This window comes from Choristoneura fumiferana, chromosome 22, assembly GCF_025370935.1.
Source record: "Choristoneura fumiferana chromosome 22, NRCan_CFum_1, whole genome shotgun sequence".
NCBI classification, from domain to species: Eukaryota; Metazoa; Arthropoda; class Insecta; order Lepidoptera; family Tortricidae; genus Choristoneura; species Choristoneura fumiferana.
Window position 1 is genome coordinate 8,436,009 of NC_133493.1, and position 26,663 is coordinate 8,462,671.

Sequence of the window (26,663 nt, forward strand, 5' to 3'; positions counted from 1 at the left end):
GTGTCGTGCCGTCCCTCTCGCTCTCGTATTAAATAGTGTAGAGGTGTCAGAGGGACCGAACGACACGAACTTCGATTTTCGAATTTCGTAGCAGCCCTGCTGTTACCACCTAGGCTTGTGATAGACAGGTAACGTAGGCTTAATAATAGAGTTCAATTAAGCTTCTTTTGGATACGTTCCTCGGACACTATCAATGTTTTCCCATAATAACATCACTATCGTTTCTCAGGAGTAAAAGGAAACCCAAATTAGCTACCACGGCCAAAGCCGCGGCCTTGCGCGATGGTGCGTGAAATGAATGCCATTATTGGTAGACTTTGTTTACTTAGTCTCATGGTATTATTAAATTTAAGGTTTATTTGTTTAGTGACTGCCTAAATAGTAAAATTGTGATTACGGACAAACCATTTGATACCTGACCCATCGCAGAACGTTCTCAGAGTAAGTGTCACACACAATGAAGTCCCTCGTCAAGCAATGGTATGTCACTATGAATTTTTCTACGAAAGGGTTCCACAGTGAATCACGATTCAGTTGGTTCGATAGTACTTCGAAAGTCAAATAAACTGTTTTATATAAACAAATTTGTTGTTTTGTTGTTTTTTGTTTTATAGTCTATATAGACTTTGACGTAATAATCCTAAAATAGCCAAATTGTAGTTCTGACTCTGTTAATTGTCACGTGGTTTTTAAAGACCTATCCAACGATACCCCACACAATAGGGTTGGATAAGAAAAAAAAAAACACCCTCACTTTACGTCTATGACAGGTACCCTAAAAAAATTTTTTTAATTATTTTTAATTGTACCATTGTGTCGGCATAGTTTACTTATATATCCGTGCAAAATTACAACTTTCTAGCATTGTTAGTCCCTGAGAAAAGCCGCGGACGGACAGACAGACAGACAGACAGACAGACATGGCGAAACTATAAGGGTTCCGTTTTTGCCATTTTGGCTCCGGAACCCTAAAAAATAAAAACACTCGACTGTTTTAAAAACTAAAAGGAAGAAATAAATCTAGTGGTCTAGAACTCTGTCTAGTAGCTAATTTAAAGTTCATCAGAAAACACTAAGAATTTTTGTGCGTCAAGATTTAAATGGGTCCCGACTGCTGAACTTTTAAATTAGATACTTAACATAATTCTAGACTACTAGACTTATTTTCTTCCTTTTAGTCTAAGGCATTCGGGTTTTTGGATTTTTTTAATAAATTAAATGTTTTATTTTATCTTTTTTTGATATTTCTGTGAAAACGGTATAATAACCAATTATAAGCTTTCATTTGATACCCATCCGCCATATTCTTTTTTGCAGACGCCATATTGGAATATTATTAGCCTATGTCACTCCGACAGTTATGACAAATCCAATGATACTTACCTCATATGTTAAAATCCATCCACCCGTTTAGGCTGCAGCGAGGACGAAGGAAATAGACATACATTACCCACATACATACATACATACGCTCGAAAAACATAACCCTCCTTCGGGCAGTCGGGTAAAAAGGAAGTGCAATGTTGGGCATTCCATAAGGAACTTGATAATTTGTTCTTGAAAATCCGTCCAGCCGTTTAGGCTGCAGCGAGGACCAAAGAAATATCGAGATATAGAGCCCTGTGACAGACGGACCGACAGACAGATAGACAGCGGGGTCTCAGTAATAGGGTTCTCTTGGCACCTTTTGGGTACGGAACCCTAATAATAAACTTTTCTGATATAATAAGATGGAAACCCATTATATTAGGTACATATCATCTCCAGCATCACTGAGTCTCATATTGATCAAAATGCCGATGAGTCGATATACTATCGGAGCAATAGGTCCGAATTCCTTCAAGACATTCTATTTGCGAGGAATTCCGGAGCTCGCCTCGGTATTCGCTTTCGCAAAAAGCCGTAGCTAAAACGTGTGACACGTACTGCATAATTTGGGTGTTATATTGCTCCTGAATATCGGGAATTGGTGATGGAATGAGAATTTAATACTAGATAAATAATTTATAGGGTGAAAGTTATTCCACTGTTAATAATGGTAACAAATAAATAACTAATTAATACTAATCTTAGGCCTCATCTTCGCCTTCCATCAAGCGAGATTGAGGCCAAACGAAGCCTACTTTGCCAAAAATATATATTTTTTTCTTTTTTTCGTTTAGATTTTTTGATGTTTTGTATTTTTTTCATTATATAACTAGCTTTTGCCCGCGGCTCCGCCCGCGTGGATTTCGGTTATCGCGCGCTGTTCCCTCGGGAACTGTGCATTTTTCCAGGATTAAAAGTAGCCTATGTCACTCTCTGGCCCATAAACTATCTCTATGCCAAAAATCACGCCGATCCGTGGCTCCGTTTTAACGTGAAAGACGGACAAACATACACACAAACACACCAACACACAAAAACACACACTTTCGCATTTAAAATATTAGTATGGATTGTTTTAATTTGTACTGTGTTATGTTGAATTAATAAATATTTTTTTCTTACATTAATTACTAGTATTTAAATGTGAATTTGTGAGTGCGTGTATGTTTGTTAAGTTACTCCTTGACGATTTGGACAAATATACAAGGTGTTAATTAAATAGTAACTGAAAACCAGAAAGTAGTTTGCTCGGAATCGAGAGTAGAATCGATGATACTATGTTTTAAGTTAGGTTGTGTTTGTGTTCTTAAATCCCTTTTTTATTGTGCCCAGTTTAAAAGTTACGACTGCAACAGGCGCCAGTTAAATATTTTAGGGAGATTGCATACCTACTATTTCGATAATTTTTAAATGGTCGGTTTGCTGTCACTGTGTGATTTTATTTCTAAAAACGTCAAAGCGCAACTACAAATTATACAAATTATGAGTGTAGATTTAGAAAGGACGTAGAATTACTGACTTAGCAGAACACGCGAATATCTTTTAAAATAATGAAGGTATTCAAAAATTAATGCAATGCAATCAACTGACTTAAAAAGCGAATATATTTTGGTGTATCTGAGGTTTTCAGGTATTAAATTGTATACACCTTGTATACCCCGACCGGGGATCGAACCCGGGAACTCATGCTTCGTAGTCAGGTTCTCTAAACACTGGGCTATCCCGTCGTCTAATAAATATTCATAATTGATCTGGATAAGTCAATAATAAACAGCGACTGACCAAAAGTAGCAATGACATCATCATCATCAGCCTACAGCAGTCCACTGCTGGACAAAGGCCTCTTCCATGGCGCGCCACAACAATCTTCAGCCCCTCGCATCCATCCGCCGCCAGCGATCCTCTTAAGATCATCCGTCCACCGTGCCTCAGGACGCCCTACACTACGTTTTCCCGTCCGTGTCTCTATTCGAGGACTCGTCTGCTCCACCGTTCATCGGTCCTGCGACAGACGTGGCCAGCGCAACGCCACTTCAACGAACTAATTCTCTGAGCAACGTCAGTGACTTTCGTTCTTTGTCGAATAACGTGCTAAACATGCAATGCTAAATTATAAATAAAATAATTTGTTGCCCCAGAAAATAAGACTACACAATGAAAAAATACCACGTAGGTATGATATATGTAATACATAGGTAGTATAGTTGTTCAATTAAGAGTCTGAGCACACTTTGCCGAAATAACGCAACTATAATCTCTTCGTATCGTTCCGTCCCTCTCACTCTCATGTTAAATAATATTAGCATCAGCGGGACGGCAAGATACGAAGTTCGAATTTTGCACTTCGTAGAATTTGTAGTATAACGCCTGAGCTCGATTTTACGTGTAGTGATATTTTAATTAGTAGTGACTTATTCGCCAAAATCACGTCATATTTTGGCGTACAACCAAACTTCGGTCGGGCGTAAATTGAATTTTCGGCATTTAACATAATTTCGGCTACTATTGCTAGTAAGTAGTTCAAATAGCGTTAAATACGTTAGAATATGTATAATCGGCGGTAAAATTTCGGCATAAAACGGTTAGATACTAAGCTTTACATACATTCATTCTAAAGCACGTGCTTTTTATAAAAACGACAGTCAATTCATCTTTCAAAAGAACTTATCTCCATTTCGTTAATACTTGCAATTACAACTCTATAATCCAAGTTCAATAGGTCCTGTTTCAAAGTATTCAATAATGATAACTGACCTATCGCAACGATTGCTCCACTGGTTTGATAGTCGTCACTGGGTAATTGATTCAGTTCAGTCCAACTAATTGTATTTGATTGATGCAAATTGATTGTTCAATTTGTATTGCAGATCTGTTACGGCTTTGGCTACGTGCACGACTCTAACGCCACCTAGCATGAACAGTTTTAACGGATTATTTCAAACTAGCCTGTTGCCCGCGACTCCGTCTGCGTAGAATTCGTTTATCGCTATACCGCGGGAACTATGCAATTTTCCGGGATAAAAACTATCCTATGTCGTTTCCCGGGACTCAACCTATCTGTATACCGAGTTTCATTTAAATCGGTTTAGTGGTTTAGACGCGATGAAGTAACAAACAAACAGACTTACAAACTTTCGCATTTATAATATTAGTGGGATAATCATACTTTTTATGTTTTCTTCCACTCTTAAAAAATAAAAAATATTCTTTAAGTAAAATCTTACCACTTAAATTAATAGGTTTTACTCATGAACCAGATTTTTTTACTACATAGATAAAAACCCCCCCGTATCCGTGTGGTGTCGGGTTAGAATTACATCTCTCCATTTCTTCCGTGGATGTCGTAAGAGGCGATTGAGGATATACTTAAGTTAAGTAAGGTATACCGTAGACGACAGGCTAGCAACCTGTCACTATTGTACCGTTTTTGTTTCTGAGTGTGTACATTTTATTGAAACAAACATGCAAATTTTATTATAGTTATTATTTTACTATGAACTGTGATTTGTACTAGGTATATACAATGAACCATTATGAATTTATGGTACAAATTGAATTCAATGGATTCTAGAAAATAAACATCCTACGGGGACGTCACATCAAAAGACTTTTTTTATTCGACTGGATGGAAAACGAGCAAGTGGGTCTACTGATGGTAAGAGATCACCACCGTCCATAGACAAATGCAACACCAGGGGGATTGCAGATGCGTTTCCAACCTAGAAGCCTAAAATGGGATAGGTACACATCCACACCGAAACACAACAGTGCAAGCACTGCTGCTTCACGGCAGGATTAGCGAGCAAGATGGTGGTAGCAATCCGGGCAGACCTTTCTATAGACTGACTGGAATACATTTGAATAGATTACAAGATTCATAAGTCTGTTACAACGAACTCGATCGGAACTAAATACTTCGTAACGGTAAGGTGGGCGCGTGTGAACAAGCTATTAAAATTTTTATTTGCGATTATTTGTCTGAGTAACTTGATTATAAGTAACTAGCTGCTGCACGCAACTCCGTCTGAGAAGATTTTGTTTATCAGTTGTTGGTAAACTGTGGTCTTCATCATCGGATGCACGAGTTACTAATAAATATATCTAATTTACTATAGGTGTTCTTACAACATTTGAAGAGTTACCTCGATTTCCTTAAGATCCAATCATCAGATCCTGATTTGGTGCTTATTAAAGGGTACTCTTCTGAAGTGGTCCCATTGTCACCAAGTCAAGATCTGATGATGGGATCCTAGGAAAAACGAGGGCAAACCTCAAATTTTATAAGCACACAAGGCGATTTTGGCATTTTAAGCATTAAGATAAGCATTTACGTTCAGAAAGTATCATTTGGTAAACTGGTCCTGATGAAGAAGACTGTAGATGACCAATGGAACTCGTCAAAGCTAAGTAATGCTCGCTCGTCTATAAACGATCATTATTAATATACCTAGATAAGCGACTAAGAAGGAGCTTTAAGTTAATGATTCTTTCGAACTGATCTGATGCTGAAGCCGGAAGGTAGGCAACGGAACTCTGTTATAAAACAACGTAACTAAGCTGTGTTTGGGCTTCATGGAATTGTTGTGAGATGTAATTTGGCTACGACTCACTAAAAAGTAAGAAATAAAGAAAATTTTTAACAAAAAAGTAAAATCGACTCCAAAAAATAAACAAATACAAAAATGGAACCGACTATAAAACCCTTGAAAATATTTTTCTAGCACTAGGTTAGTTACCTACTAGCTCGAAGTCGGTGTCTCAGCACGAACCCAGCAGGATGCATTGAATAAAACTCATAGTATGTAGGTGAGGTAGACGACTATTGTTCCATTCCTGCTGGCTCGTGCTGAGGCACCGACTTCGAGCTAGGTACCTAACCTAGTGCTAGAAAAATATTTTCAAGGGTTTTATAATAGTCGGTTTAATTTTTTGTTATTTTTTATTTTTTTGGAGTCGGTTTTACTTTGTTTGTTAAAAATTTATAGAAATCAAACCAATTTGTTACATTGCAAATTAAAGCTCCCAGTGAGAGCCCACCTTAAAACCAACAATTTCATTCATAGTTCACAGACTATTTTTTTCGTACAAACACTAATGCATACCAATGTCAGATGATTCACTATTACAACACAATCAGCTGATCACGACCGGCATATTAGACCCCTGTTTTATATTAAGAGTCTATCAAACCTGAGGCCAAGACGCTTTGGTGCGCGCACGCATAATAGCGTCGCGTCATTGACACACATAAACTTGACGTAATTGATATGCTGTCAGTGACATTAGCATTTCGACGCCGTTTAGAGCCCTGTTCAAATAAATACGAACTAGTCAAATTCTGTAAGCCGTGGTGGCCTAGTGGTTTGACCTATCGCCTCTCAAACAGAGGGTCGTGGGTTCAAGCCCCGGCTCGCACCTCTGAGTTTTTCGAAAATCATGTGCGGAATTACATTTGAAATTTACCACGAGCTTTGCGGTGAAGGAAAACATCGTGAGGAAACCTGCACAAACCTGCGAACCAATTCAATGGTGCGTGTGAAGTTCCCAATCCTTACTGGGCCCGCGTGGGAACTATGGCCCAAGCCCTCTTGTTCTGAGAGGAGGCCTGTGCCCAGCAGTGGGGCGTATATAGGCTGGGATGATGATGATGAGTCAAATTCTCAGATACTGAAAACGAAAACCCTGTGTTACCAAAAAAAATTAGACAGCTATTGAAAGTGTGTTTAGCGTATATAAGTTCATAAAATATTGTTACTTAACATAGGCGAACATTAGGCCATAATACACCATAGAACTGGTCTACCATAGAACTCCATTTGCTTCAGTTGGAAGCGGCCTGCATCCATCGCAAGCTCGCGGCCTTAGCCAAGTCATTTGTCCATTTCGATAGTGAATTGCACTTGCCGATTCGCGGTCTCCTTTCGAAAACATTTCAGCTCTAACTGCCATTGTATTCTCCGTGTTATATGGCCTGCCCATTGCCACTTCAACGAGCTAATTCACTTGGCTATGTCGGTCACACTGGTTCTTTTACGTAATCTCCTCACCATTCCTCAACTATGTTATAAGTAGACTCTGAATAACATTTTTGTCTGAGAGATTTCGCGAATATTACACGAACGAATTCGGTGGTTTGGTCATGGGTATGTGACTGAACAGGGGTAAATGGTCGGGACAGTTACTTTTGCTGCGTGATCGTTAAAGTCTCGTTAAGTTGCAATGTTTACAAATTTTGTTTTGTTTACTACGCAATCGTTACCAAACTGAATGCACGGGATGTTTGAAAGAAAAAAAAAACAAGATTTTGTTGAAGCAATCGTCTTTGATCCAAAATTATATTGCAGACAGGACATTTCTCGTTACTTGTATACTCATCCAATTAATTTACATAATCCATCCCAGCCTATATACGTCCCATTGCTGGGCACAGGCCTCATCTCAGAACAAGAGGGCTTGGGCCATAGTTCCCACGCAGGCCCAGTGCGGATTGGGAACTTCACACGCACCATTGAATTGCTTCGCAGGTTTGTGCAGGTTTCCTCACGATGTTTTCCTTCACCGCAAAGATCATGGTAAATTTCCAATGTAATTCCGCACATGAATTTCGAAAAACTCAGAGGTGCGAGCCGGGATTTGAGAGGCGATAGGTCCAACCACTAGGCCACCACGGCTTAATTAATTTATTATAGTAATCATATTTGTATTTTGTCCATTTCCGAAAGTACTTAGTACAAAAAAACAATGCGATGCTAGAGTTTCACAAATGTTTCATGAAGAGATTCACAAATAGCCAATTTTATTGTAATGGCAATGCCGCATCTGAATGTTCAACTCAGTCAAGGACTCGTACAATTTTAAAGCAATTTTCTAATTTAATAAAGACAAAAAAGGAATAAACATGGAACATAAATTTTGTAATGCAATTATAACTAACCTCATTTTTGAATTCTCAAAATATAATTAATTAACTCTCATTCAATAGAGATAAATTATTATTTATTAAGAAAATATTAAGAAAATACAAAATATCCATAAGACTATAACTACTATTAAAATAAAATAACTAAAACTTTAATTAAAAAAGAGAGGTGGGCCTCTTGGCATGGTGCCCATCACGCAGGCAGCATTCCCGCGTTGAACTGCGATTGAGATTCTTTGCGCGAGAAAGCTGCCGGCGCGAGGGTTGCCTGTTGCCTCCCTTAACCTATTGCTGAGCTCCCTGTGTAGCTCCAGCGCACCCTTACCCCAAGGACCTAGAGTCTCGACGCCGAAAGCAAAGAAATGATATTGGGCGCCGAGACAGCTATATTTTGTGACCTCGAGGCGCTCCCGGGCATCTACCCGCCCCGCACATTTCTGTAGGAGGTATTGTTAATTATAAAACAGAATTACAGTATTTGGGTCAGTTCAAATTTTTGATTCAAGATGACGCCACACTATAAATCGAATTTATTGAATCAGGCGTTACTTTGCGAAGGTCCAAATCAATGAACTAAAACAATTACTTTGCTCACCCGCGACCTTATGATAGCTACGTTTATGCAAGAAATGTCTGCTCAGTCAGTTTATCCACTTCCACAATGTAAGAACACATAGAAATCACACAAACCTATGGTGAACGGAAGTGTTTCTCTGAAGATGAGCTCTGGTTGAGTTCGAAACAAGTGTTTGTCCAACTTGTGTGTTTTTACAATGTGGAGGTCGAGGAGCTGCATGAACACACATTTCTTGATAAACGTATCTATCATAATAAGGCCACAGGAGAGCAAAGTACCTTATTGTTTCTGTTCACTTCTAACATTGGCGTCATGCATTGAAACAACAACAATTCAAATAATTCAGGAAACATTTGTGAGGTTGTTCTATTTAATTTCCTGGCTAAAATACTTTCTTTGTGTAAGTAGGTAATGAAGTATAAAATCCTACTAATCCCACTATATTATGAATGCGAAAGTTTGTATGTCTGTTTGTTACCTCATCACGTTTAAACCACTGAACCGATTTAGCTGAAATTCGGTATATAGATAGTTTGAGTCCCGGAAAAGGACATACAATAGTTTTTATCCCCGAAAATCGCATAGTTCCCGCGGGACAGCGATAAACGAATTCTGCGCGGACGGAGTCGCGGGTAACGGCTAGTGAATGATAAAATCATTAATAGATTAAAGGATCACTTAGCGAAATCACCAATTCCTTGTTAACCCGCGACTACATGGGCAAGATACATGCTTAACACATGCATGTCTTCATGCTTGTACTTCACAGGATGACAGAGACTTAACTATTACCGCCACCACAAAACACTGACGCGTCGCAAACTAAGATACAAGAGCATCCCCAGAGCACGAATTTTCCCTGTTTGTATTTTTCACACACACAAACGTCACGCCTGTATTCCCAAATGGGGTAGGCAGAGCACACGAAACGTTACCGTTTCGGAGCCACTTTTAGTAATTTTAGGTTTAAAGTTTGACAAAAAAAAGGTACCATAGTGACAGGTTGCTAGCCTGTCGCCTACAGTATACCTTAACCTATATCCTTTGTCGCCTCTTACGACATCCACGGAAGAAATGGAGAGGTTTGTATTTTAAACATGAGAAAATAAACAGACTAAAGAGCAATGGTGTGTAGTGCATATTTTCCCAGCCAGCCCAACCCAGTCCAGAACGCCCCAGCGACTATACATTTTAAAAACCACGAACAAAAACACAACGCAAATATGGTTTTAAATAAAACTAGCCGTTACTCGCGACTCTGTCCACGTAGAATTCGCGTATCGCTATCCCGCGGGAACTGCAATTTTCCCGGATAAAAATTATCCCATCCGGCTCTCAAACTATTTGTATAGCTAATTTCATCTAAATCGGTTCAGTGGTTTTGACGTGATGAAGTTACAAACAAACAGGCTTACAAACTTTCGCAATAATATTAGTAAGATAATAGAATTAATAATAATAAAATTAGGTCACCATGCCCAAAATATTGAAAGGAAAATTGACAAGAAATCGACAAGTAACGAGAGGAATCTAGGTAAGTATTTATTTTACAATGGAGGAAACACACACATAAAACTGTGGAACCCTTTCATAATAAATTCAACAAATACTCTAAGATATAGGTTTAATAAAAATATCAAAAACTCGACCGCTTTAAAAAGCTTAAAAAAAACCAAGTCTTTTGTTCTAATTTTATACCTATGTAGGTAAGGTGACCCGTGGCTATTGTAGCTGGGGCGATATTGTATCTGAGCCGTCTGATGGCGACCTTACGACGCCATCTACCTCTCGGCCATTTTACGTTGTGTTCGCTAGAAGACTGTCTTCACACAACACACATGAACATGGCGTCGTAAGGACGCCATTAGTCGGCTCAGATAAAATATCCCCCGAGCTACAATCGCCCCGGGCCACCTTACCTAGGTAGTCCATAAAGTAAATTAAAGTTCAACAGTGGGGACCTATTGCGAGTAGGTACTCAAGCAACCCTCTTGTTCTGAGAGGAAACCTGTGCCCAGCAGTGGGACGTATATAGCCTGGGGTGATGATGATGATGATGACTCAAGCAGTTGGGTTTTTTTATTTTTTTAATTTATTTTTGCAGAAGTTTAAAATGGGCTCCATGTAATGCATATCAGTAAAATAATAGAAAGAAAGAAAGAAAATAATTTATTTATAACAGCAATGACACATAACTAGTAAAAAAATAATAATTATAGTCCGTGTTGAAATAATAGAATCACGGAACGAGTAATTCGAAAGAAAAATATATATAATTTTCGCATCATAATTCTATTGAGGAAGATATAACAGCTAGTTCCACAACTATTGCTTAGTAAGATAATAATCCTACTTGTAATAAAAATGCGAAAGTTTGTGTGTGTTTGTTACTCCTTCATGCATCATGCTTCATGTTAGTTAGTAAGTTAACTTAATTTTTAGAGTAGGTACCCTTCTTGTGTAATATGCATTATATACCTACCTAATTGTTGGCAATAAACGCATTTTCTTTCTTTCTTTCTTTCTTTCTAAAACAGCTGGTCGGATTTGGATGAAATTTGCTACGTTGATTTAGACGTCTGGGATAACACATAGGCTACTTTTCATCCCGATATTCCCCCGGAATAGGGAAAAAACCTCGAATAAACAACCGCTGGGCTTAGAGTCATGAAATTTGGTATGTAGGTAGCGGGTCGTCTGGAATAAACACATAGGCTACTTTTTATTCCGATATTCCCACGGGATAGGGGTAAAATCTTGAAATTTCAACCGCTGGGTTTAGAGTCATAAATTAATGAATATCACGATGTAAATTTTGGGATTTCCCAGGGGAATTCTGTAAAATACCACGAGCTTTGTGGTAAAGGAAAACATCGTGAGGAAACCTAAGTGAGGAAGTTTCCATTCCGCTGTGGGCCCGCGTGGGAGGGAACTATGGCCCAAGCCCTCTTAGGATGGGATGGGACTTAGTTCCAGAGTTAGTATTGTATCTGTTTTTTAAATCTTTTTATTAGTAATTTAGTTCTTTAGTTGTAAATAATTGCCGTATTGTCTAACACACTTGAAATCACAATCATATACACCGCTTCTTTCTGTCACACGGCGTAGGATGAGGATAGAAAGGGATGGTGAATACGATTTTAAACGTCAGAGCAAAGTTTGGTCGCCCAGTTATGTACAGTCGAGGACAGGGTGGAACCTTTTCGTGATCAATTTTGCCATATTTTTTTTAGCAGATGTATGGAATGTCAAATAACATTAGTAGCACAAAGGTTCCTGGGACGTGATTTAATTTCCTTGAGTGCAATGTACTTCGCCGTTCTAAAGAAAAGAGACAATATTTGAAATGCCAAGTTAGGGGTTTCCCCAGCCGAGCAATAACTTCCAAGTGTTAAATTTATGAGTTATTTTACTTTTATGAGGCAAATAAACGAACCAGGACGCCGACGTGTGAGATTCTCTTTCAATGGCCATAAAATAACCACGTAAATGAATAACGGTTTGTTTTTATAAATGGGTGTTATTTAAACCATTTTTGCAGGTGGTAGGACCTTGTGCAAGGTCCGCCCGGATTGCTACCACCATCTTGCTCGCTAATCCTGCCGTGAAGCAGCAGTGCTTGCACTGTTGTGTTTCGGCGTGGAGAGTAAGACAGCCGGTGAAATTACTGGCACGTGAGGTATCCCATCTTAGGCCTCTAGGTTGGCAACGCGTCTGCAATACCCCTGGTGTTGCAGATGTTTATGGGCGGTGGTGATCTCTTACCATCAGAAGACCCACTTGCTCGTATGCCATCCAGTCGAATAAAAAAAATGAAAGAATGAACATAAGGTAAATTTGGATCCATAATCCATACTAATATTATAAATGCGAAAGTGTGTTTGTATGTATGTCCGTCTTTCACGTGAAAACGGAGCATTTTTGGCATAGAGATAGTTTATGGGCCAGATAGCGATATAGGCTACTTTTTAACCCGGAGAAATACATCCCGAGGGAACAGTGCGCAATAATCGAATTCCACGCGGGCGAAGCCGCGGGCAAAAGCTAGTTATATATACCAGCAGAACTATGCAATTTTCTGGGATAAAACTATCCTATGTTCCCCGGGACTCAACTGTTTGTATACCGAATTTCATCTAAATCGGTTCAGCAATTTAGATGTGAAGAGGTAACAAACAAACACACTTACAAAACTTTCGCATTTATAATTATTAGTAGGATAGGAAGTAGGACAGGGTTTTGATTTTACATTGACGATCTGTTTTTTTTTTTAATAGCGTATCGACTGTGGTAGTAACTATGTTAACGACAGTACTTGTGATGTAAATCATAATAAAATAAGTAGATAAATTTATTTTTTATTGACTGTTTTCTGTTTATAACATAATAAAATACTAGCTAATTGCAATGAACTAACACGTGCGTGGTACTCAGAGTAGCTAAGTATTTCCTTATAATTTGTCACCACAAAACTGGTATCAGCGATATAAATTTAACAGGAGCCCTTGGTTTTAAATAATCTCTTTGGAAAATAAGTTTTTGCTCAAAATTTCATTTTTAATATAAGCTTTTTTTTCTGACTACTTTTTTTTGACTGTACTTGCATTGTCATTTAAACTACATATCCGTACCAAATTTCAAGTCGGTACTATTACCATTGAGGAGTTCCCTCCTGCGGAGACGATCTTGGTACGACCACCAAAATGTCACTACCAGATTATTGTATTGTCACCAAATTTACGTAAGTATTTAGCTTCGAAAATTTGACACAAATAAATAAATAAATAAACAAACAGGGTAAGCTAAAGAAAAGCTTGTAAAAACGTTGTTGAATTCCTTGCCGGATTCTTCTCAACAAAACTTTTTTGAGCTGGTGATAGGTTTTATGATAAACATTTTGACTGTGACTGTTGCGTAAGAGATAAGTCACTGGTGGAGGTTATAAAATGTATTTTTTTAATTTTTTCTTATAATCTCTACATCAATGCCCTACATCAAACAAATGTTGTGTCGAACGAGTATGTCCTTAACCACGGTCTTTTATAATGGATGCTATGGTTAGGTACACATTTTTCCTAATTGTTTTCCTTTTATCTCGACGCTGACCCATAAAACCTTTGATCCAGGAAGTCATTTTGTTCGACAAAATCTTTGTGTCCCAAAATAATTACGGCTCAAATTATAAGCGTTTGGTCAAAACGTGGACGGAAAATCTTTGGACGACATTTACTAATGAAAGGAAAATGTTCTCAAAATTATTCATTAGTTTTTTTGATTGCACATTCACTTGCAATAATATCAGCCACAACGGAGCGTGAAAAAATATCTGACACGTCTACTAAGTCTTATCAGATTTATGCACACTTCGCTGTGTCAGATATTGGTGCTGGGGAATCTACATTCGCTGTCATGAATCAACCAATTTTACAACCAAGCTGTCCAACGTATTTAATTAATCCAATGGGGTAAAGTATGAACTGTGACAGCTTAGTGGTTTGACCTACGGCCTCTGATACAGAGGACCGTAGGTTCGAGCCTAGACTTGCACCTCCGCAATTTTTCGGAACACATGTGTGAAATTACAATTGGAATTAACTCAAGCGTGTAGTCGAATGAAAACATCATCCGAAACAACACAAAGATGTGCAAAAGCTTTTGCAATAATTTTTGTATTTTATTTTGTTTCAGATTTTTCACAATGTATCGGCACAGTAATTGGAATATCTGCTTGGCTGCTTCTTTGACGCTTTTGTTATGTAAGTATTGAAAAATATTCCTATAACTCAGTCGGCTGAGGGTATGTTCGGTGTGTTTTGAGATAATTCAGCTATTCGTCAAAAGATGGCGCCACATATTAAAATTAAAACTACCTACCAGTAACTATCTAAATAGTTTTTTTATTTGGAGCCAGTTTTCAATATCTCAAAACAAACTTGCATCTTAGTAATAACATAGTATATATAGAAGTATATACAATTATATACATATAGAAATATGATAAAATTATTTATAACAAAAGAATTTACATACATACATACATAAAAAATTACCTATTTCTCACTTTTTTAAAATACTTGCCATAAATGCTGTTATATGCATTGTCTGTACCTATTTGGCAAAAGCACGTTTCAAACTGTAAAATATACAGTATGCATATTATAAATAAACACAAAAAGTTACCAGTTTGCATCGTTGTTAATATAAGATTAGCATTGAAGCACTGCAATTCGTACAATAATTTGATACGAGAGAATAATTTGATAGATTCTGTACTAAAGCTGTCACGTGAACAAGTGCAATATTTTGTATAAAAACAGAGCAGTGATAACGTAGTCATACACTGCGTGCTTATTTTTTTAGAAGGAAAAAGTAAGACGTATTTTTTTACTAAAACATATGAACATACATATAATCACGCCTCTTTCCCGTAGGGGTAGGCAGAGACGACTTCTTTCCACTTGTTACGATCCTTACATACTTAAATGAAAGAATGAAAGTATGTTTATATGGGCCTTTACTAACTAAGTACGCTTAAAGTTTGTGGTTAAGTATCTAAAATACACGCTGTAGAAACACGAATATTAAACTTAACATTAATAAACTACATTATTAATGAGTTCAGTATCATGGCATCCGGATCAAGTTTTCATTAATAATTTATAAAACTTGCTATAATTATAAATAAAACTTAACAAGTCACGAAATCGCAGTTAATACATTACTTATGAACTATTTGCTAATTCATGATAGCGGAATTAAAGACTACAACCGAGTACAACCGTGGTAAATTCATGGTACAGTCAACGTCATAAATAAATGATCACTTTACTACCTTGTCGCTTTCAGTCGTTACATGATTTCGTATGGCTTTCCAAAAACTTCTTTATGACGTTGACTGTACATAGATAAAAGAATTACTACTTAGTTTGTTTTTGAGTCTGTGTGGTGCCTGGTTTTAGAATAGGACGGACTGATCGCTTTTTTAATTTATTTTCTTATATAAGAGGGGAAACGAGCATACGGGGTCACCTGATGGGAAGCAATAACTGCCGCCCATGGACACCTGCCAACACGAGGGGTATCACAGGTGCGTTGCGTTGTTTTTGGGTTCCGTACACAAAGGGTAACAACGGAAATCCTATTTATTACTAAGACTTCTACTATCTCATGAACCGTGATAGTAAGACAGTTGATATTTTCACAGATTATCTAAAACTGTGACCGCTATGACAACAAATACTTCAAATAGATCAAAATAAATATTTAAAGGGGGCTCCCATACAACAAACGTTTTTTTATGCCGTTTTTTGCTAATGTCTAATGAAATGAATGTTGTACTGATGGTACGGAACCCTTCGTGCGCAAGTCCGACTCGCACTTGGCCGGTTTTTAAAGATCCTTAAGCTTCTCGTGGGTATCGTAAAAGGCGAGGGACCCGATGTGAATGTGAGTAGCAGCAATCTCGGATGGCAAGGGAAGACCATCACACAATTTTCTCAAGACAGTTATCATCAAGGCTTTGACACTGAGCCGACGACCACGAACACTCCGTTAAGAGTCTAGCAACTTCGAAGAGTTTTTTTAAGAAATAAATAAAGCCAAATTAAGGATTATTTATATGCAATGCAATGCTGCCTTGTTGTAGTCGAAACGTCAAGGTTATTATGCCCCATAATGTTAAATTTTCTTTTAAAACCGTTAATAAACATTTGTTGTTTTTAAAGAATATAAAAGTCTATCACGAATAAATATTGGAGTAGACACATTAACTTATATCAAGAAGGGTTCTATCAGACCACATTTTTAATTTTCATTCAAATATTTATGGAATAATCGAGAAAAACTAACAAAAATGCAACGTTGCCAGCTCAGCAGGTATGAAATGAACGCTCCTATGTTTAAAAAATGTTTAATTTTCTATGAACTAAAACGATAACTTTGCTCACTCGCGACCTTACGCTAGACATCTGGGAACATCTGGTAGCATGGTGAACGGTTGTGTTGCTCTGAAGATGAGCTCTGGTTGAGTTCGAAACGCGTCAGTGTAGTGTGGTGGTGGTCATAGATGGGTTTGTGTGTGTGTGATTTGAGCGTGTTCTTACAGTGTAGAGGTGGAGGAACTGCATGAACACGCATATTTTGCATAAGCTTAGCTATCTTAAGGTCGCGGGTGAGCAAAGAAATTCTTTTAATTCATTGATATGGCCTTCCGCAAAGTAACGCCTTGTTCAATCAATTGTTTAATTTGCTAACGCATTCAGTAGATAATGAATGATGCATTTGCGTAATTTGACATGCATAACTAACTAAACGAGGAGTGGAGGCCGCGGATCGGCAAGCGCAGCGTAGGACGTCCACCAACAAGATGGACGGATGACCTGGTTAAAGCCGCGGGTTCACGGTGGATGCAAGCCGCTGCCAACCGACGCAACTGGAGGTCTGTGGGGGATGTCCAACAGTGGACGTCCTACGGCTGAGATGATGATGATAATGAACTACTTAACTAAATCTGAATGTGAAGGTTGAACTAACGATGTGGTTCACGAGACGTTAAACGAGGCTGTTTATTAAACAGCGACAAATGGCAATACATATTTTAATTAATCGTTGATACTCTAGAGCTTTGTATGGTAATATATGGATGATCTGATGCGGTGTATCGGTAAAAGATTCATCGATGATTTTAACCCGTCCATTTCAATAATGGAGGCATGGCCACACCGTCAATAATATTTCAGTAATTTAAGAAAAGAGATGAAAATGAGACTCTGTCACTACTTATAATTCAACATGAGACCCACTTGCTCGTTTGCCATCCAGTCGAATAAAAAAAAAACATAAATACGTAGCATAAAAAAAGTCTCTTCCCGCCGTTTAGACTCCCCGACGCTTAGATCTTTTATAAGCGAGCAATTCACCGTCAATTAGATATTTTTTTATGGAATGTTTTTAGTTTTTGTATGTTGATTGCATAATGTACCTACACTAACATCTGGTCTGTAAGTTATCGCTACTGTTTTTGTTACTAACACGATATGGATCTCGCATCTGAAATAAATTATTTTATTTTTATTTATTTTATAATACGATGCATGCACTAGCGACGTGGCTCGGATTCGTGTGGGTGTAGTTTTTGGAAAATGGAGCTGAAAAAGTTAGTATTTTTGATTAAAGACCTTTTTTTGAACATGAAACTACCGTGAGACTCACTCATTTTAAATGATAACAAAACGGATAACTCACGTCTAAAATCGAGTTTAACACGTCATGTTTCGGGCTAATCCGCAACCCTTCTTCTGGGAGCAACGCGACTCGGCGGCTGCTGCAACACGCGCACAACACTGGTTACGGATTCGATGTCGAGCTAAACTCGATTTCAGACGTGAGTTCGTATATTGTTCTAATTAAAAATGCCCTTTTTTTTAACTGTACCCGAGCAAAGCCGGGCAGATCGCTAGTCTCTTATAAATTAGAAAGAAATGTAGTAAAAAGTAATCGATTTTAAATTGATTGCCTCCTTATGAAAAGGAGCAGTACCCGGGAAACGCAGCAATGAAATATTGTAGGAGAATAAAATTGTATCTTTTCAAATATAAATAATGTCGTTGCCACATAGTCTACTAATGCTATGCACATCATTTATAAGAGTCTAATATATGAATAGTAAAAGGTTTTTAAAGTTGGTTTAATGGTTCATTAACCTCGGCATTTGGAGGTAATCCAACAACCGTGGTTAGAGATTACATGAAACTTGTTTGGCGTTTTCGGTGCTGCAAGCATAAACCATAATGCTAGTAATTTTTAATAGCACTCTATTATAATTTACTGTCGATTTTGTCTTGAACTATTTAGGATACAAAACAAATATCAACTTTTATATAGTTTTTACAACTAATTTCTACATTAATTTTTCTGCTTTTCAGATTACTGTATCAAAATAGCAGTAAAAAACGCATTTGGGCTGTCACAAATACAGTAGTATAGTAACTGATGGTTTTTCATTCATTGCTCTAGATGGCGTTGACGATTGCATATTCATCAACAATTTGTACAATCGTCATTGTTCAGTGCAATACAATGTGCACTGCGCAGTGGAATTTTTTTTAAATCTCAATTTCAAATTTGAATTCAAAAATCTTTATTGCCACCAAAAAAAGTAAAACAGAAAATTATAAAGATGTTTGTAAAAATAAAAATAAATGAACATAAATTATACAGCGTGACAATGGGTCCCGGTCTCAGCATGTACTCCACATCGAGGTCCAGCGCTGATTTTCAGACTAGGCCCTAGAAAGGCCTCGGTCGGACGCGAACAATAAGGAATTCGCAAGGAATTTAATAAACAATTTATATTTAACAACCACCAAACAAGAACTTCGTAACCCCGACAATCATATCGACGTCCACTCGTTTTACACAGTCCTTCAGTTAATGCACTGTTACACATGCTCGTTACTAGCATGCTTATAAGCATGAGCATGCCACTAATGAGCATGCTCATGGACTGAAGCAAACGCGTTCACATTTGCTTATTACCTTTCCCCCTACCACTCCTGTCTCGACCATGCCACTAATAAGCATGCTCGATAGTAGCATGTCCTGTTCACACATGCTACTAGGTAGCATTTTCCCGATAGTAGCATGCTCTCTTGCTACTAACGAGCATGTGTAACAGTGCCTTTAGTTCGGTTGGAAGAAGCCTGCACCATCAGGACATTTGTCTATCTCGTTGGTTCAAGTCTTACATTTCGATCCGCGGTCTCTATACGAGAACTTTTTGGCCCCAACGGCTCCTGTTTTGGCCTGCTCATTCTTACATTACTGCTCACAATATGTGAACTGTGTCCATGCATAAATAATTCAGACGGCTATTTATTTCAGATTTGCCATTTTGTATGTACTGTGTCGTTCAATGAACTTCATATACGACATAACAGGGATATACTATAACTTTTTCAAGCAATAAGTTTTTGATATTTTTTTTCCCAACAGGCCTCCCACCAGGTGGACTGGCGACATTGTGAGAGTTGCTGGAAACCAGTGGATGCAAGTGGCGAGTTGTCGTTTATTGTGGCGTTCTAAAGGGAAGGCCTTTTTTCAGCAGTGGACGTCTTCCGGCTGATGATGATTTTTTTTAATACAATCTTATTTTGCTGACTGTACATTTTGTTTATTGTACTTGCATAATCATTCAAACTACATTTTCGTACCATGATGCCATTAACCGTTGAAGAGTTTTGACCCGAGGAGACGATCCTAGCCGGACTACCAGAATTTCACTGACAGATTAATTTTTCCGCTTGGCGACAAAAGCGATAAAAAATTTCATATTCATTTCTTCTCGCTACTTGCCTCAGTTGGTATACATTTTGTATGTGAACATAAACCTGGATGGTCTTTATTGGGTGCATGGTAGGACTGTGTGCTATGAGCCAGCAGATTGTGAGTGATTAAAATAATCTTGATACTTGAGATTAGATTAAACAAATACAAGTATATATAATAACAATCTATTAGAAAACATCACACTTACAATAAAATAATTAAGTATTTAGCGTCATATATTTCAAAGCGTTTTATAACTAAGCTTTTAGATGCTAGCCTTTTTTCTGTGATTATCGAAAATACTAATACTAATAATATTCCTTTATTATAGCTCCGCACATACAAATCAGACCATGCTTTTTATTTGGGTTGGGAAATTCGTGGACAGGATGAAAGTTTAGGTCCAGCAGGTTTTCAACCATTTTTTATGAAAATATACGGTTTCTGGCCTTATAGGAAATATAAATTTGATGACTCACTTTCATCAGCTTTAAAGGACTGATAACATTAGTTAATTTTGTTTATGATACATATTTGTTTAAAAAAACAAGCAGATTTTTTTGAGCTTTATAGTGAAGAAAATCGGGAGAAAAACTGCACTGAACCCGTTTACTACTATTTGGGAACTAATTGGGAATCATTCTGAAAGAAGGCCTTGTGCCTGTGACAGAAGTGGGGCATAATAAGGCTGAGATTTCATCTTTGTTCATCTATCTCAACGTTTGTCAATTGTGTTCGTTTCTTTATTTTTATACAATAAATGGTTTACATACATACATAGTAGGAAGGGCGTGATTAAGTCGTAGGCCCACGAAATTAACGGTCGCTCTATCCTTTATACTCGTATTAGTTATACCAAGGAAGCCAAATCTCAAGGATACTAACACAATTATCAAACTAACTAAACATAATATCCCGTACTTACATCTTGACCTTACGCGTATAATCAAATTAACTAAGCTTGTGTCGAAATGCCATAATAACATTGACCTTAGTAAGCGTCTCAAGTGCTTACTTGCGAGATTGTGTAATCTATGTTTGAGTCTTCCATTATAAGATATTACACTTGTAGTTAACGGATTGTACGGAAGCTCTAAAAACTCAGTAAAGGTTACGTTCTTAGACGGTTTATTCATTAGACAACCTTAAAAAATCTTTAATCAGTTTTTTTTAATGTATTTTTGTCTTATTTTCATCTTTAATTTGAATTTTATAGCGCATTAATTTTTAACTGTAATGCTGTAACTTTTTACTGACAATAAAAAATTAAATAAATAATCCTGAGATTACAGAATATCTGAGATGTGGTTTTTCTTGGATAGTTTAAGAGCAAACTTGACAAGAGTGCCATTTAATGGGACATCTTTACTTGTCCATTTTGAATACAGCAATTAAATTGTTGTTATCTATGACAAAAGGAGTATCATACAATTTATGGCTTGAATAAATAAATAAATAAATCTCCCCCTTATGCTTCTACCGCTATTGAGAGTGTATATCGTATAGTTAATTATATCAACCCTTATATTCAGTGACGTTGTACTTAATAAAAATTATCGCAGAGAATGTTAACAACATCAGCTTACTGAATTGGTACTGATAATTTACATTTCATTTTTATTTACAAATCATCGCCCATAACGCCTTACTGTGTAGAAAAGTATCAAGGTTCATTGAAACGGACCTCCGCAAAGTAAAATCTGAATCATTAAAATACGTACAACAGAACCCAATTGCAATTACCAGTACTGACCGCATTTTAAAGGACTTCATGCTTTGCTATTATATATAATCAGGCGCTACCTGTACTATCTTTCCTTACTACAATATTTTACATTTAGCTAACAGCTGTTGTGCTCTTGGTAACATAGGCATGTTGTCTCTTGGGAAATTAAACGATCTTTCGCGTATTATAATACTCTTAAAAGCCTTGTTAAGTACTTGCAAAATTTCTAGGTACAATTCTTGGTATAGGTAATAATGTGGCAGCATTTTTTAATGCGGAATGTACTAAAAATTAGAGAAAAAAATAATGTTTAACAAACCTATCACAGATCTACTTATTTAATTAATATCTATGAATACTTTATACTCAAAGTTCGAAGCTACATCGCTCCTAATGTTGGCTCATACCTCATTCACACATAAATTACGTCAAGTATCAAAACCTCTTGATCGATCAACATGTTGCCAGATAAATGGGGCGATTAAATCGGGCAACCTTGCGCGATCTTGATTAGTTGCCCGACGGCATCGGCGCGACAGTCGCGATTGAATCTACCAACTGCTAGTGCTTTGCTAAGTGGGAATTGCTTTGGAACTTTAAGATGAACACGATTGATGTACATTTCCAGCCGCGTTATCCAACACACGGGCGCCCGCAATCGCATTGCCATCTCTTTTTACCCTTAGAGCATTACAGACAACAACGATCCGAATCCGTAAAAATACGGACTGGTAAATAGGTAAATGTTGGAGCATTAGGAATACAAAACAAAAACTTACCCCATACCTATGTGAAAAGTGATAGCATCGCTTTTCTATCGCTATCCGCACAAAAGAGTACTTCCTCTTCATAGCTATCGTACGACATCATCATCATCAGCGTCCACTGCTGAACAACGGCCTCCCCCTTAGAACGCCACAATGAACGACAACTCGCCACTTGCATCTATCGCATGCATTTTTTTTATTTGTTTTTTTTTATACCTCTGATAATGTAGGTAGCTGTGATTCGTTTTTTCGACGAATATCCGTAAACGCACTAACGTGTTTACCTAACGACGCCAGCAGGGCTACTACGAAACTCAAACTCGAAGTTCGTATCGTACCGTCCCTCTCGCTCTCGTATTAAATAGTATAAGTGTCAGAGGGACCGCACGAGACGAACTTCGAGTTTCGTAGTAGCCCTGCAGCTTCAAGAAATGAAGCGACTTGTTAAAAAAACAGACAACAACAGAACTAATCATCAAAGTACCCGGCTCTTGCGTGCTAAAAAAGTTTAACAAACTAATTCACATGCAATTATACTTCGCACGGTTTTTATCAATTGAAATATCCATCTCAATGACACGTGATTTCATTTAATTAACAAAAAGTTATTTTACTAGAAAAAAAAATCGTTATTACTATGCGGATTTTACACTTCGTAAAAACTTAGGACTTCGGACTTGATGGTCCATTTAAGTTCAAATGAATGTGCGAACAACACTGTATAAAGTAAAAGGTTTGGTTAAATTACTTCTTTCAACTTTTAACAGTTTGTACCAAATGCTGCTCAGAAATTAAAATTATCTCTTACGAGTTTCTTGCGATACTTTCTATCACGAAAAACGTATGCGGTCAAATTGTAGATTAATGCTGAATGAAGTAAATGACGATTAACAGGTACCTACTCTACTGTTAATACTTTTAACGTGGCAAATTTAAATGCTTTAGTGAAATGAAATGAAATGAAATGATTTATTTTCTCATTAAAACTTTCTTTTTGCAAGAGTCCTGACTCTCCTGAGATAGATCTTTAAGCGTTTTAGTATACAGTCTAGTGTTAACTTATTGAGCATAATGCACTGTGTGTTATTCTGGGCAGTACTTGATCCATATAAAAGTGGTCAATTTCTTTTGCTTCTTACTATTATTTATTTGAAACAAAATAACGAAAATAATAGATTCTTGGAGTAGGTACGGAATTGAACCAAGCAGGTGACCTGTTAAAAATTTGCAATTCAGATCACTCTTGAAAGCCGAGTGAAATAAATCTTCACGATTTAAGTAATCAAATAGGCGGGATTTACAGATTAACTTGACAATATAAAGATTTAAAAGAGATTAAGTAGCTAAATACCCTTAGCCCTTTAACTAATTGCTAGTTACCTACTTCTAAAAAGAATACAATACAACAACACATTGCCTCTTTATTGTACACCAGAAATAGTAAGCGATACAGAAAATAGGTACACAGAGAGAAAATTACAAGGTAAGCAATAGGTGGCCTTATCGCCTAAGAGCGGTCTCTTCCAGGCAACCTTTTAACAGAAAGAAGGAAGATACTGAGATACTGGATATACTAAATTTTCCTTATTTTTACATATCTTTACGTAAAAATGTCGAAAACATTTTTTTTTAATTTTTCATTGTGACCTGATCGAAAAAAAAAGATTCTGGGTTATCGAGTGAGGCCTTTAACAAGAGCAAATAATTATACTCGTGAAACTGAATAATCTTACTCCAGCTTTTGAAAAAAAGCTTTCTAAAGTTTATTCGATCAAGTCGAAGCAACGAAAAGTAATATTTTTGATATTTTTGTAGCGTGATAGACAACATCAATTGGGTTCTACAATGGCGTACATTGATAAAACTATTTAATTTGTGTGACAAAGAGAAAATCTAAAATCTCCATTATTTTTAAAGTCGCTGAAATAATGTCGTTCGCTCTTACAAGTACGATCTATGCTTTAGTTATTTACTATTTGAAGGCCGCACTTGCTATATATGGTAAGTTATTAGTTATTACTTTGCTAATCTAAGACCGTTTTGTTTAAGGTATAAATGGAAACAGCAGCCAGACAACATTGGAAAGCACTCTTGAAACTAGTAGTATACATAGTACTGAACTAACAGTTGGTAGCCCTGCTACTGTAGAAGAAACAGATAGTATGAATAACGTTAATGTAAGACAGTCAAGAAGTCAAAGTAACGAAAGCTTAGAAAACTACGCAACAGATGAAGAATCAAGATCATCATCACATACTAAATCAGTAAATATAGAATCAGCGATGATACCCGAAAGTGCCTCTAAAGTCATCCTACCTCAAGAAACCAATGAATCAAATGCGAATAACATCGTAAAAACTATTGTAAAAAAGCCTACAATACACGCGGTAAAAGAACTAACCGATGATGATTTTAAGAATTTTAGAGCAAAAAAGATAAGCAAGAAATCTGAACACAGAGCACATGCCCAATACGATGAAAAGACTGGTGAATTGATAGGTGGGGATCACCCGTGCCATAGAGAATGCATGGAAGGAGAGGAACCAATGATTTGTTACTACATGTTCCATCTAGAATGGTACCAAACTATGAGTAAGGCGTGCTATGATTGCCCATTTAATGAAACTGATTGTCAACGGCTAGACTGCATACCAGCGGATGGAATGAGCCGAGCTCTCAACGTTATTAATAGGAAAATGCCCGGCCCTGCTATTGAGGTACGTTTCAGTTTAAATACTTGCGAAGTTTTAATTTGAATTTAACAAAATAACGCTCAGCATTTCAAAGTCGCCAAACATTTTTGCCCGCTGTTTATGCCCTCAAAAATTGTTTGCCCAACGTAGATATTCGGAACTCGTAAAAGTTGCGCAAACTTTGTTTTGTCCAGTTACTTAAATGAGAATTTAATATTTTATTATTTATCGAGGCAGCTTCCGGACGGATCCAATAAAACATTATTGCTTTCTGAATTAATGGTGACCCTGGAACAATGGCACAACAGATTTTTTCGTTCGTTCATTGTTTTTTTATAATTACGCGGCTTCTTATGAAGTTTTATTTGTTTAAGGGGTGTTTTACAAAAACAATTTTCTCGTGCAAAACAAACTCGATGATAAAAGAAGCTGAAGTGTCTGTGCAGCTCGTACACAAACCAAATTTATTAGCCGACATTTCACCAGAAATAGTTAAATCAGGTTCAACTAATCTATATAGACTATATAGACTCGTTTATCAGATATGAAGGCTTAGTAAACTTTAGTTGCGTCTAAACTTAAAAACGTTTTTCAAAAAATGAATATATTTGTAAACAAAATTATCTTTCTGTTTGGGTATTGTACATTTAGCTGATTTCCTTTTCTTCGCCAGTTCCCCGTTACAACTTTGCATTATGAACTTGTCTAACAAGCTGACCTACTTCAAATTATGGGGCAGCCACTCTGTGTTGTGTAAAGGTACTGTTATACATGCTAGTTACTAGCACGAAAGAATGCTAAGTGCTATTGAGCAAATGCTACCTACTAGCATGTGTGTATAGGACACGTGCTACTACTATTAAGCATGCTTTTAAGTGGCATACTGGTACTTCAGGTACTAGCATGGTTATAAGCATGCTTATTAGCATGCTAGTAACGAGCAAACTTGAATGTATTTATATTTTTGATTGAATAGCTCGTTTTGAGCTGACCCTGTGTCAAAGGGTACGAATCTTCATCATTCTTGGCTTATATATGTCCCACTAACGCACAAATCTCTCACACACAACATTGTAATAGTTTTACAGGTATGTGCAGGTCTTCTCGTGATGTTTTTCTTTACCATGAAGCTCGAGGTAAATTTTAAATGTAATTTCGCTGATAAATTCAGAAAAACTTAAATGTGCGGGCTTTCAACCTCAATGCTCTGCTCGAGAGACCGTAGCTCGTAGGTCAAAGCACTGGGCTACCCCGATCTTCGTTTGTATTAGATCAATTATTATGAGAT

At 37.2% G+C, this 26,663-nt stretch overlaps 1 protein-coding gene across 3 annotated transcripts in view; it reads left to right on the forward strand.

Moving 5' to 3' along the window:
- The window catches only part of LOC141440463 (uncharacterized), a 149,724-nt gene that overhangs the window by 45,319 nt on the left and 77,742 nt on the right, over positions 1-26,663 (forward strand). For all 3 annotated transcript variants that reach the window (XM_074104978.1, XM_074104977.1, XM_074104976.1), the window contains exons 2-3: positions 14,553-14,620; positions 24,732-25,399. In XM_074104978.1, coding sequence (XP_073961079.1) covers positions 14,563-14,620; positions 24,732-25,399 — 726 coding nt within the window. In that variant the 5' untranslated portion in view covers positions 14,553-14,562. The remainder of the gene's footprint in view (positions 1-14,552; positions 14,621-24,731; positions 25,400-26,663) is intronic.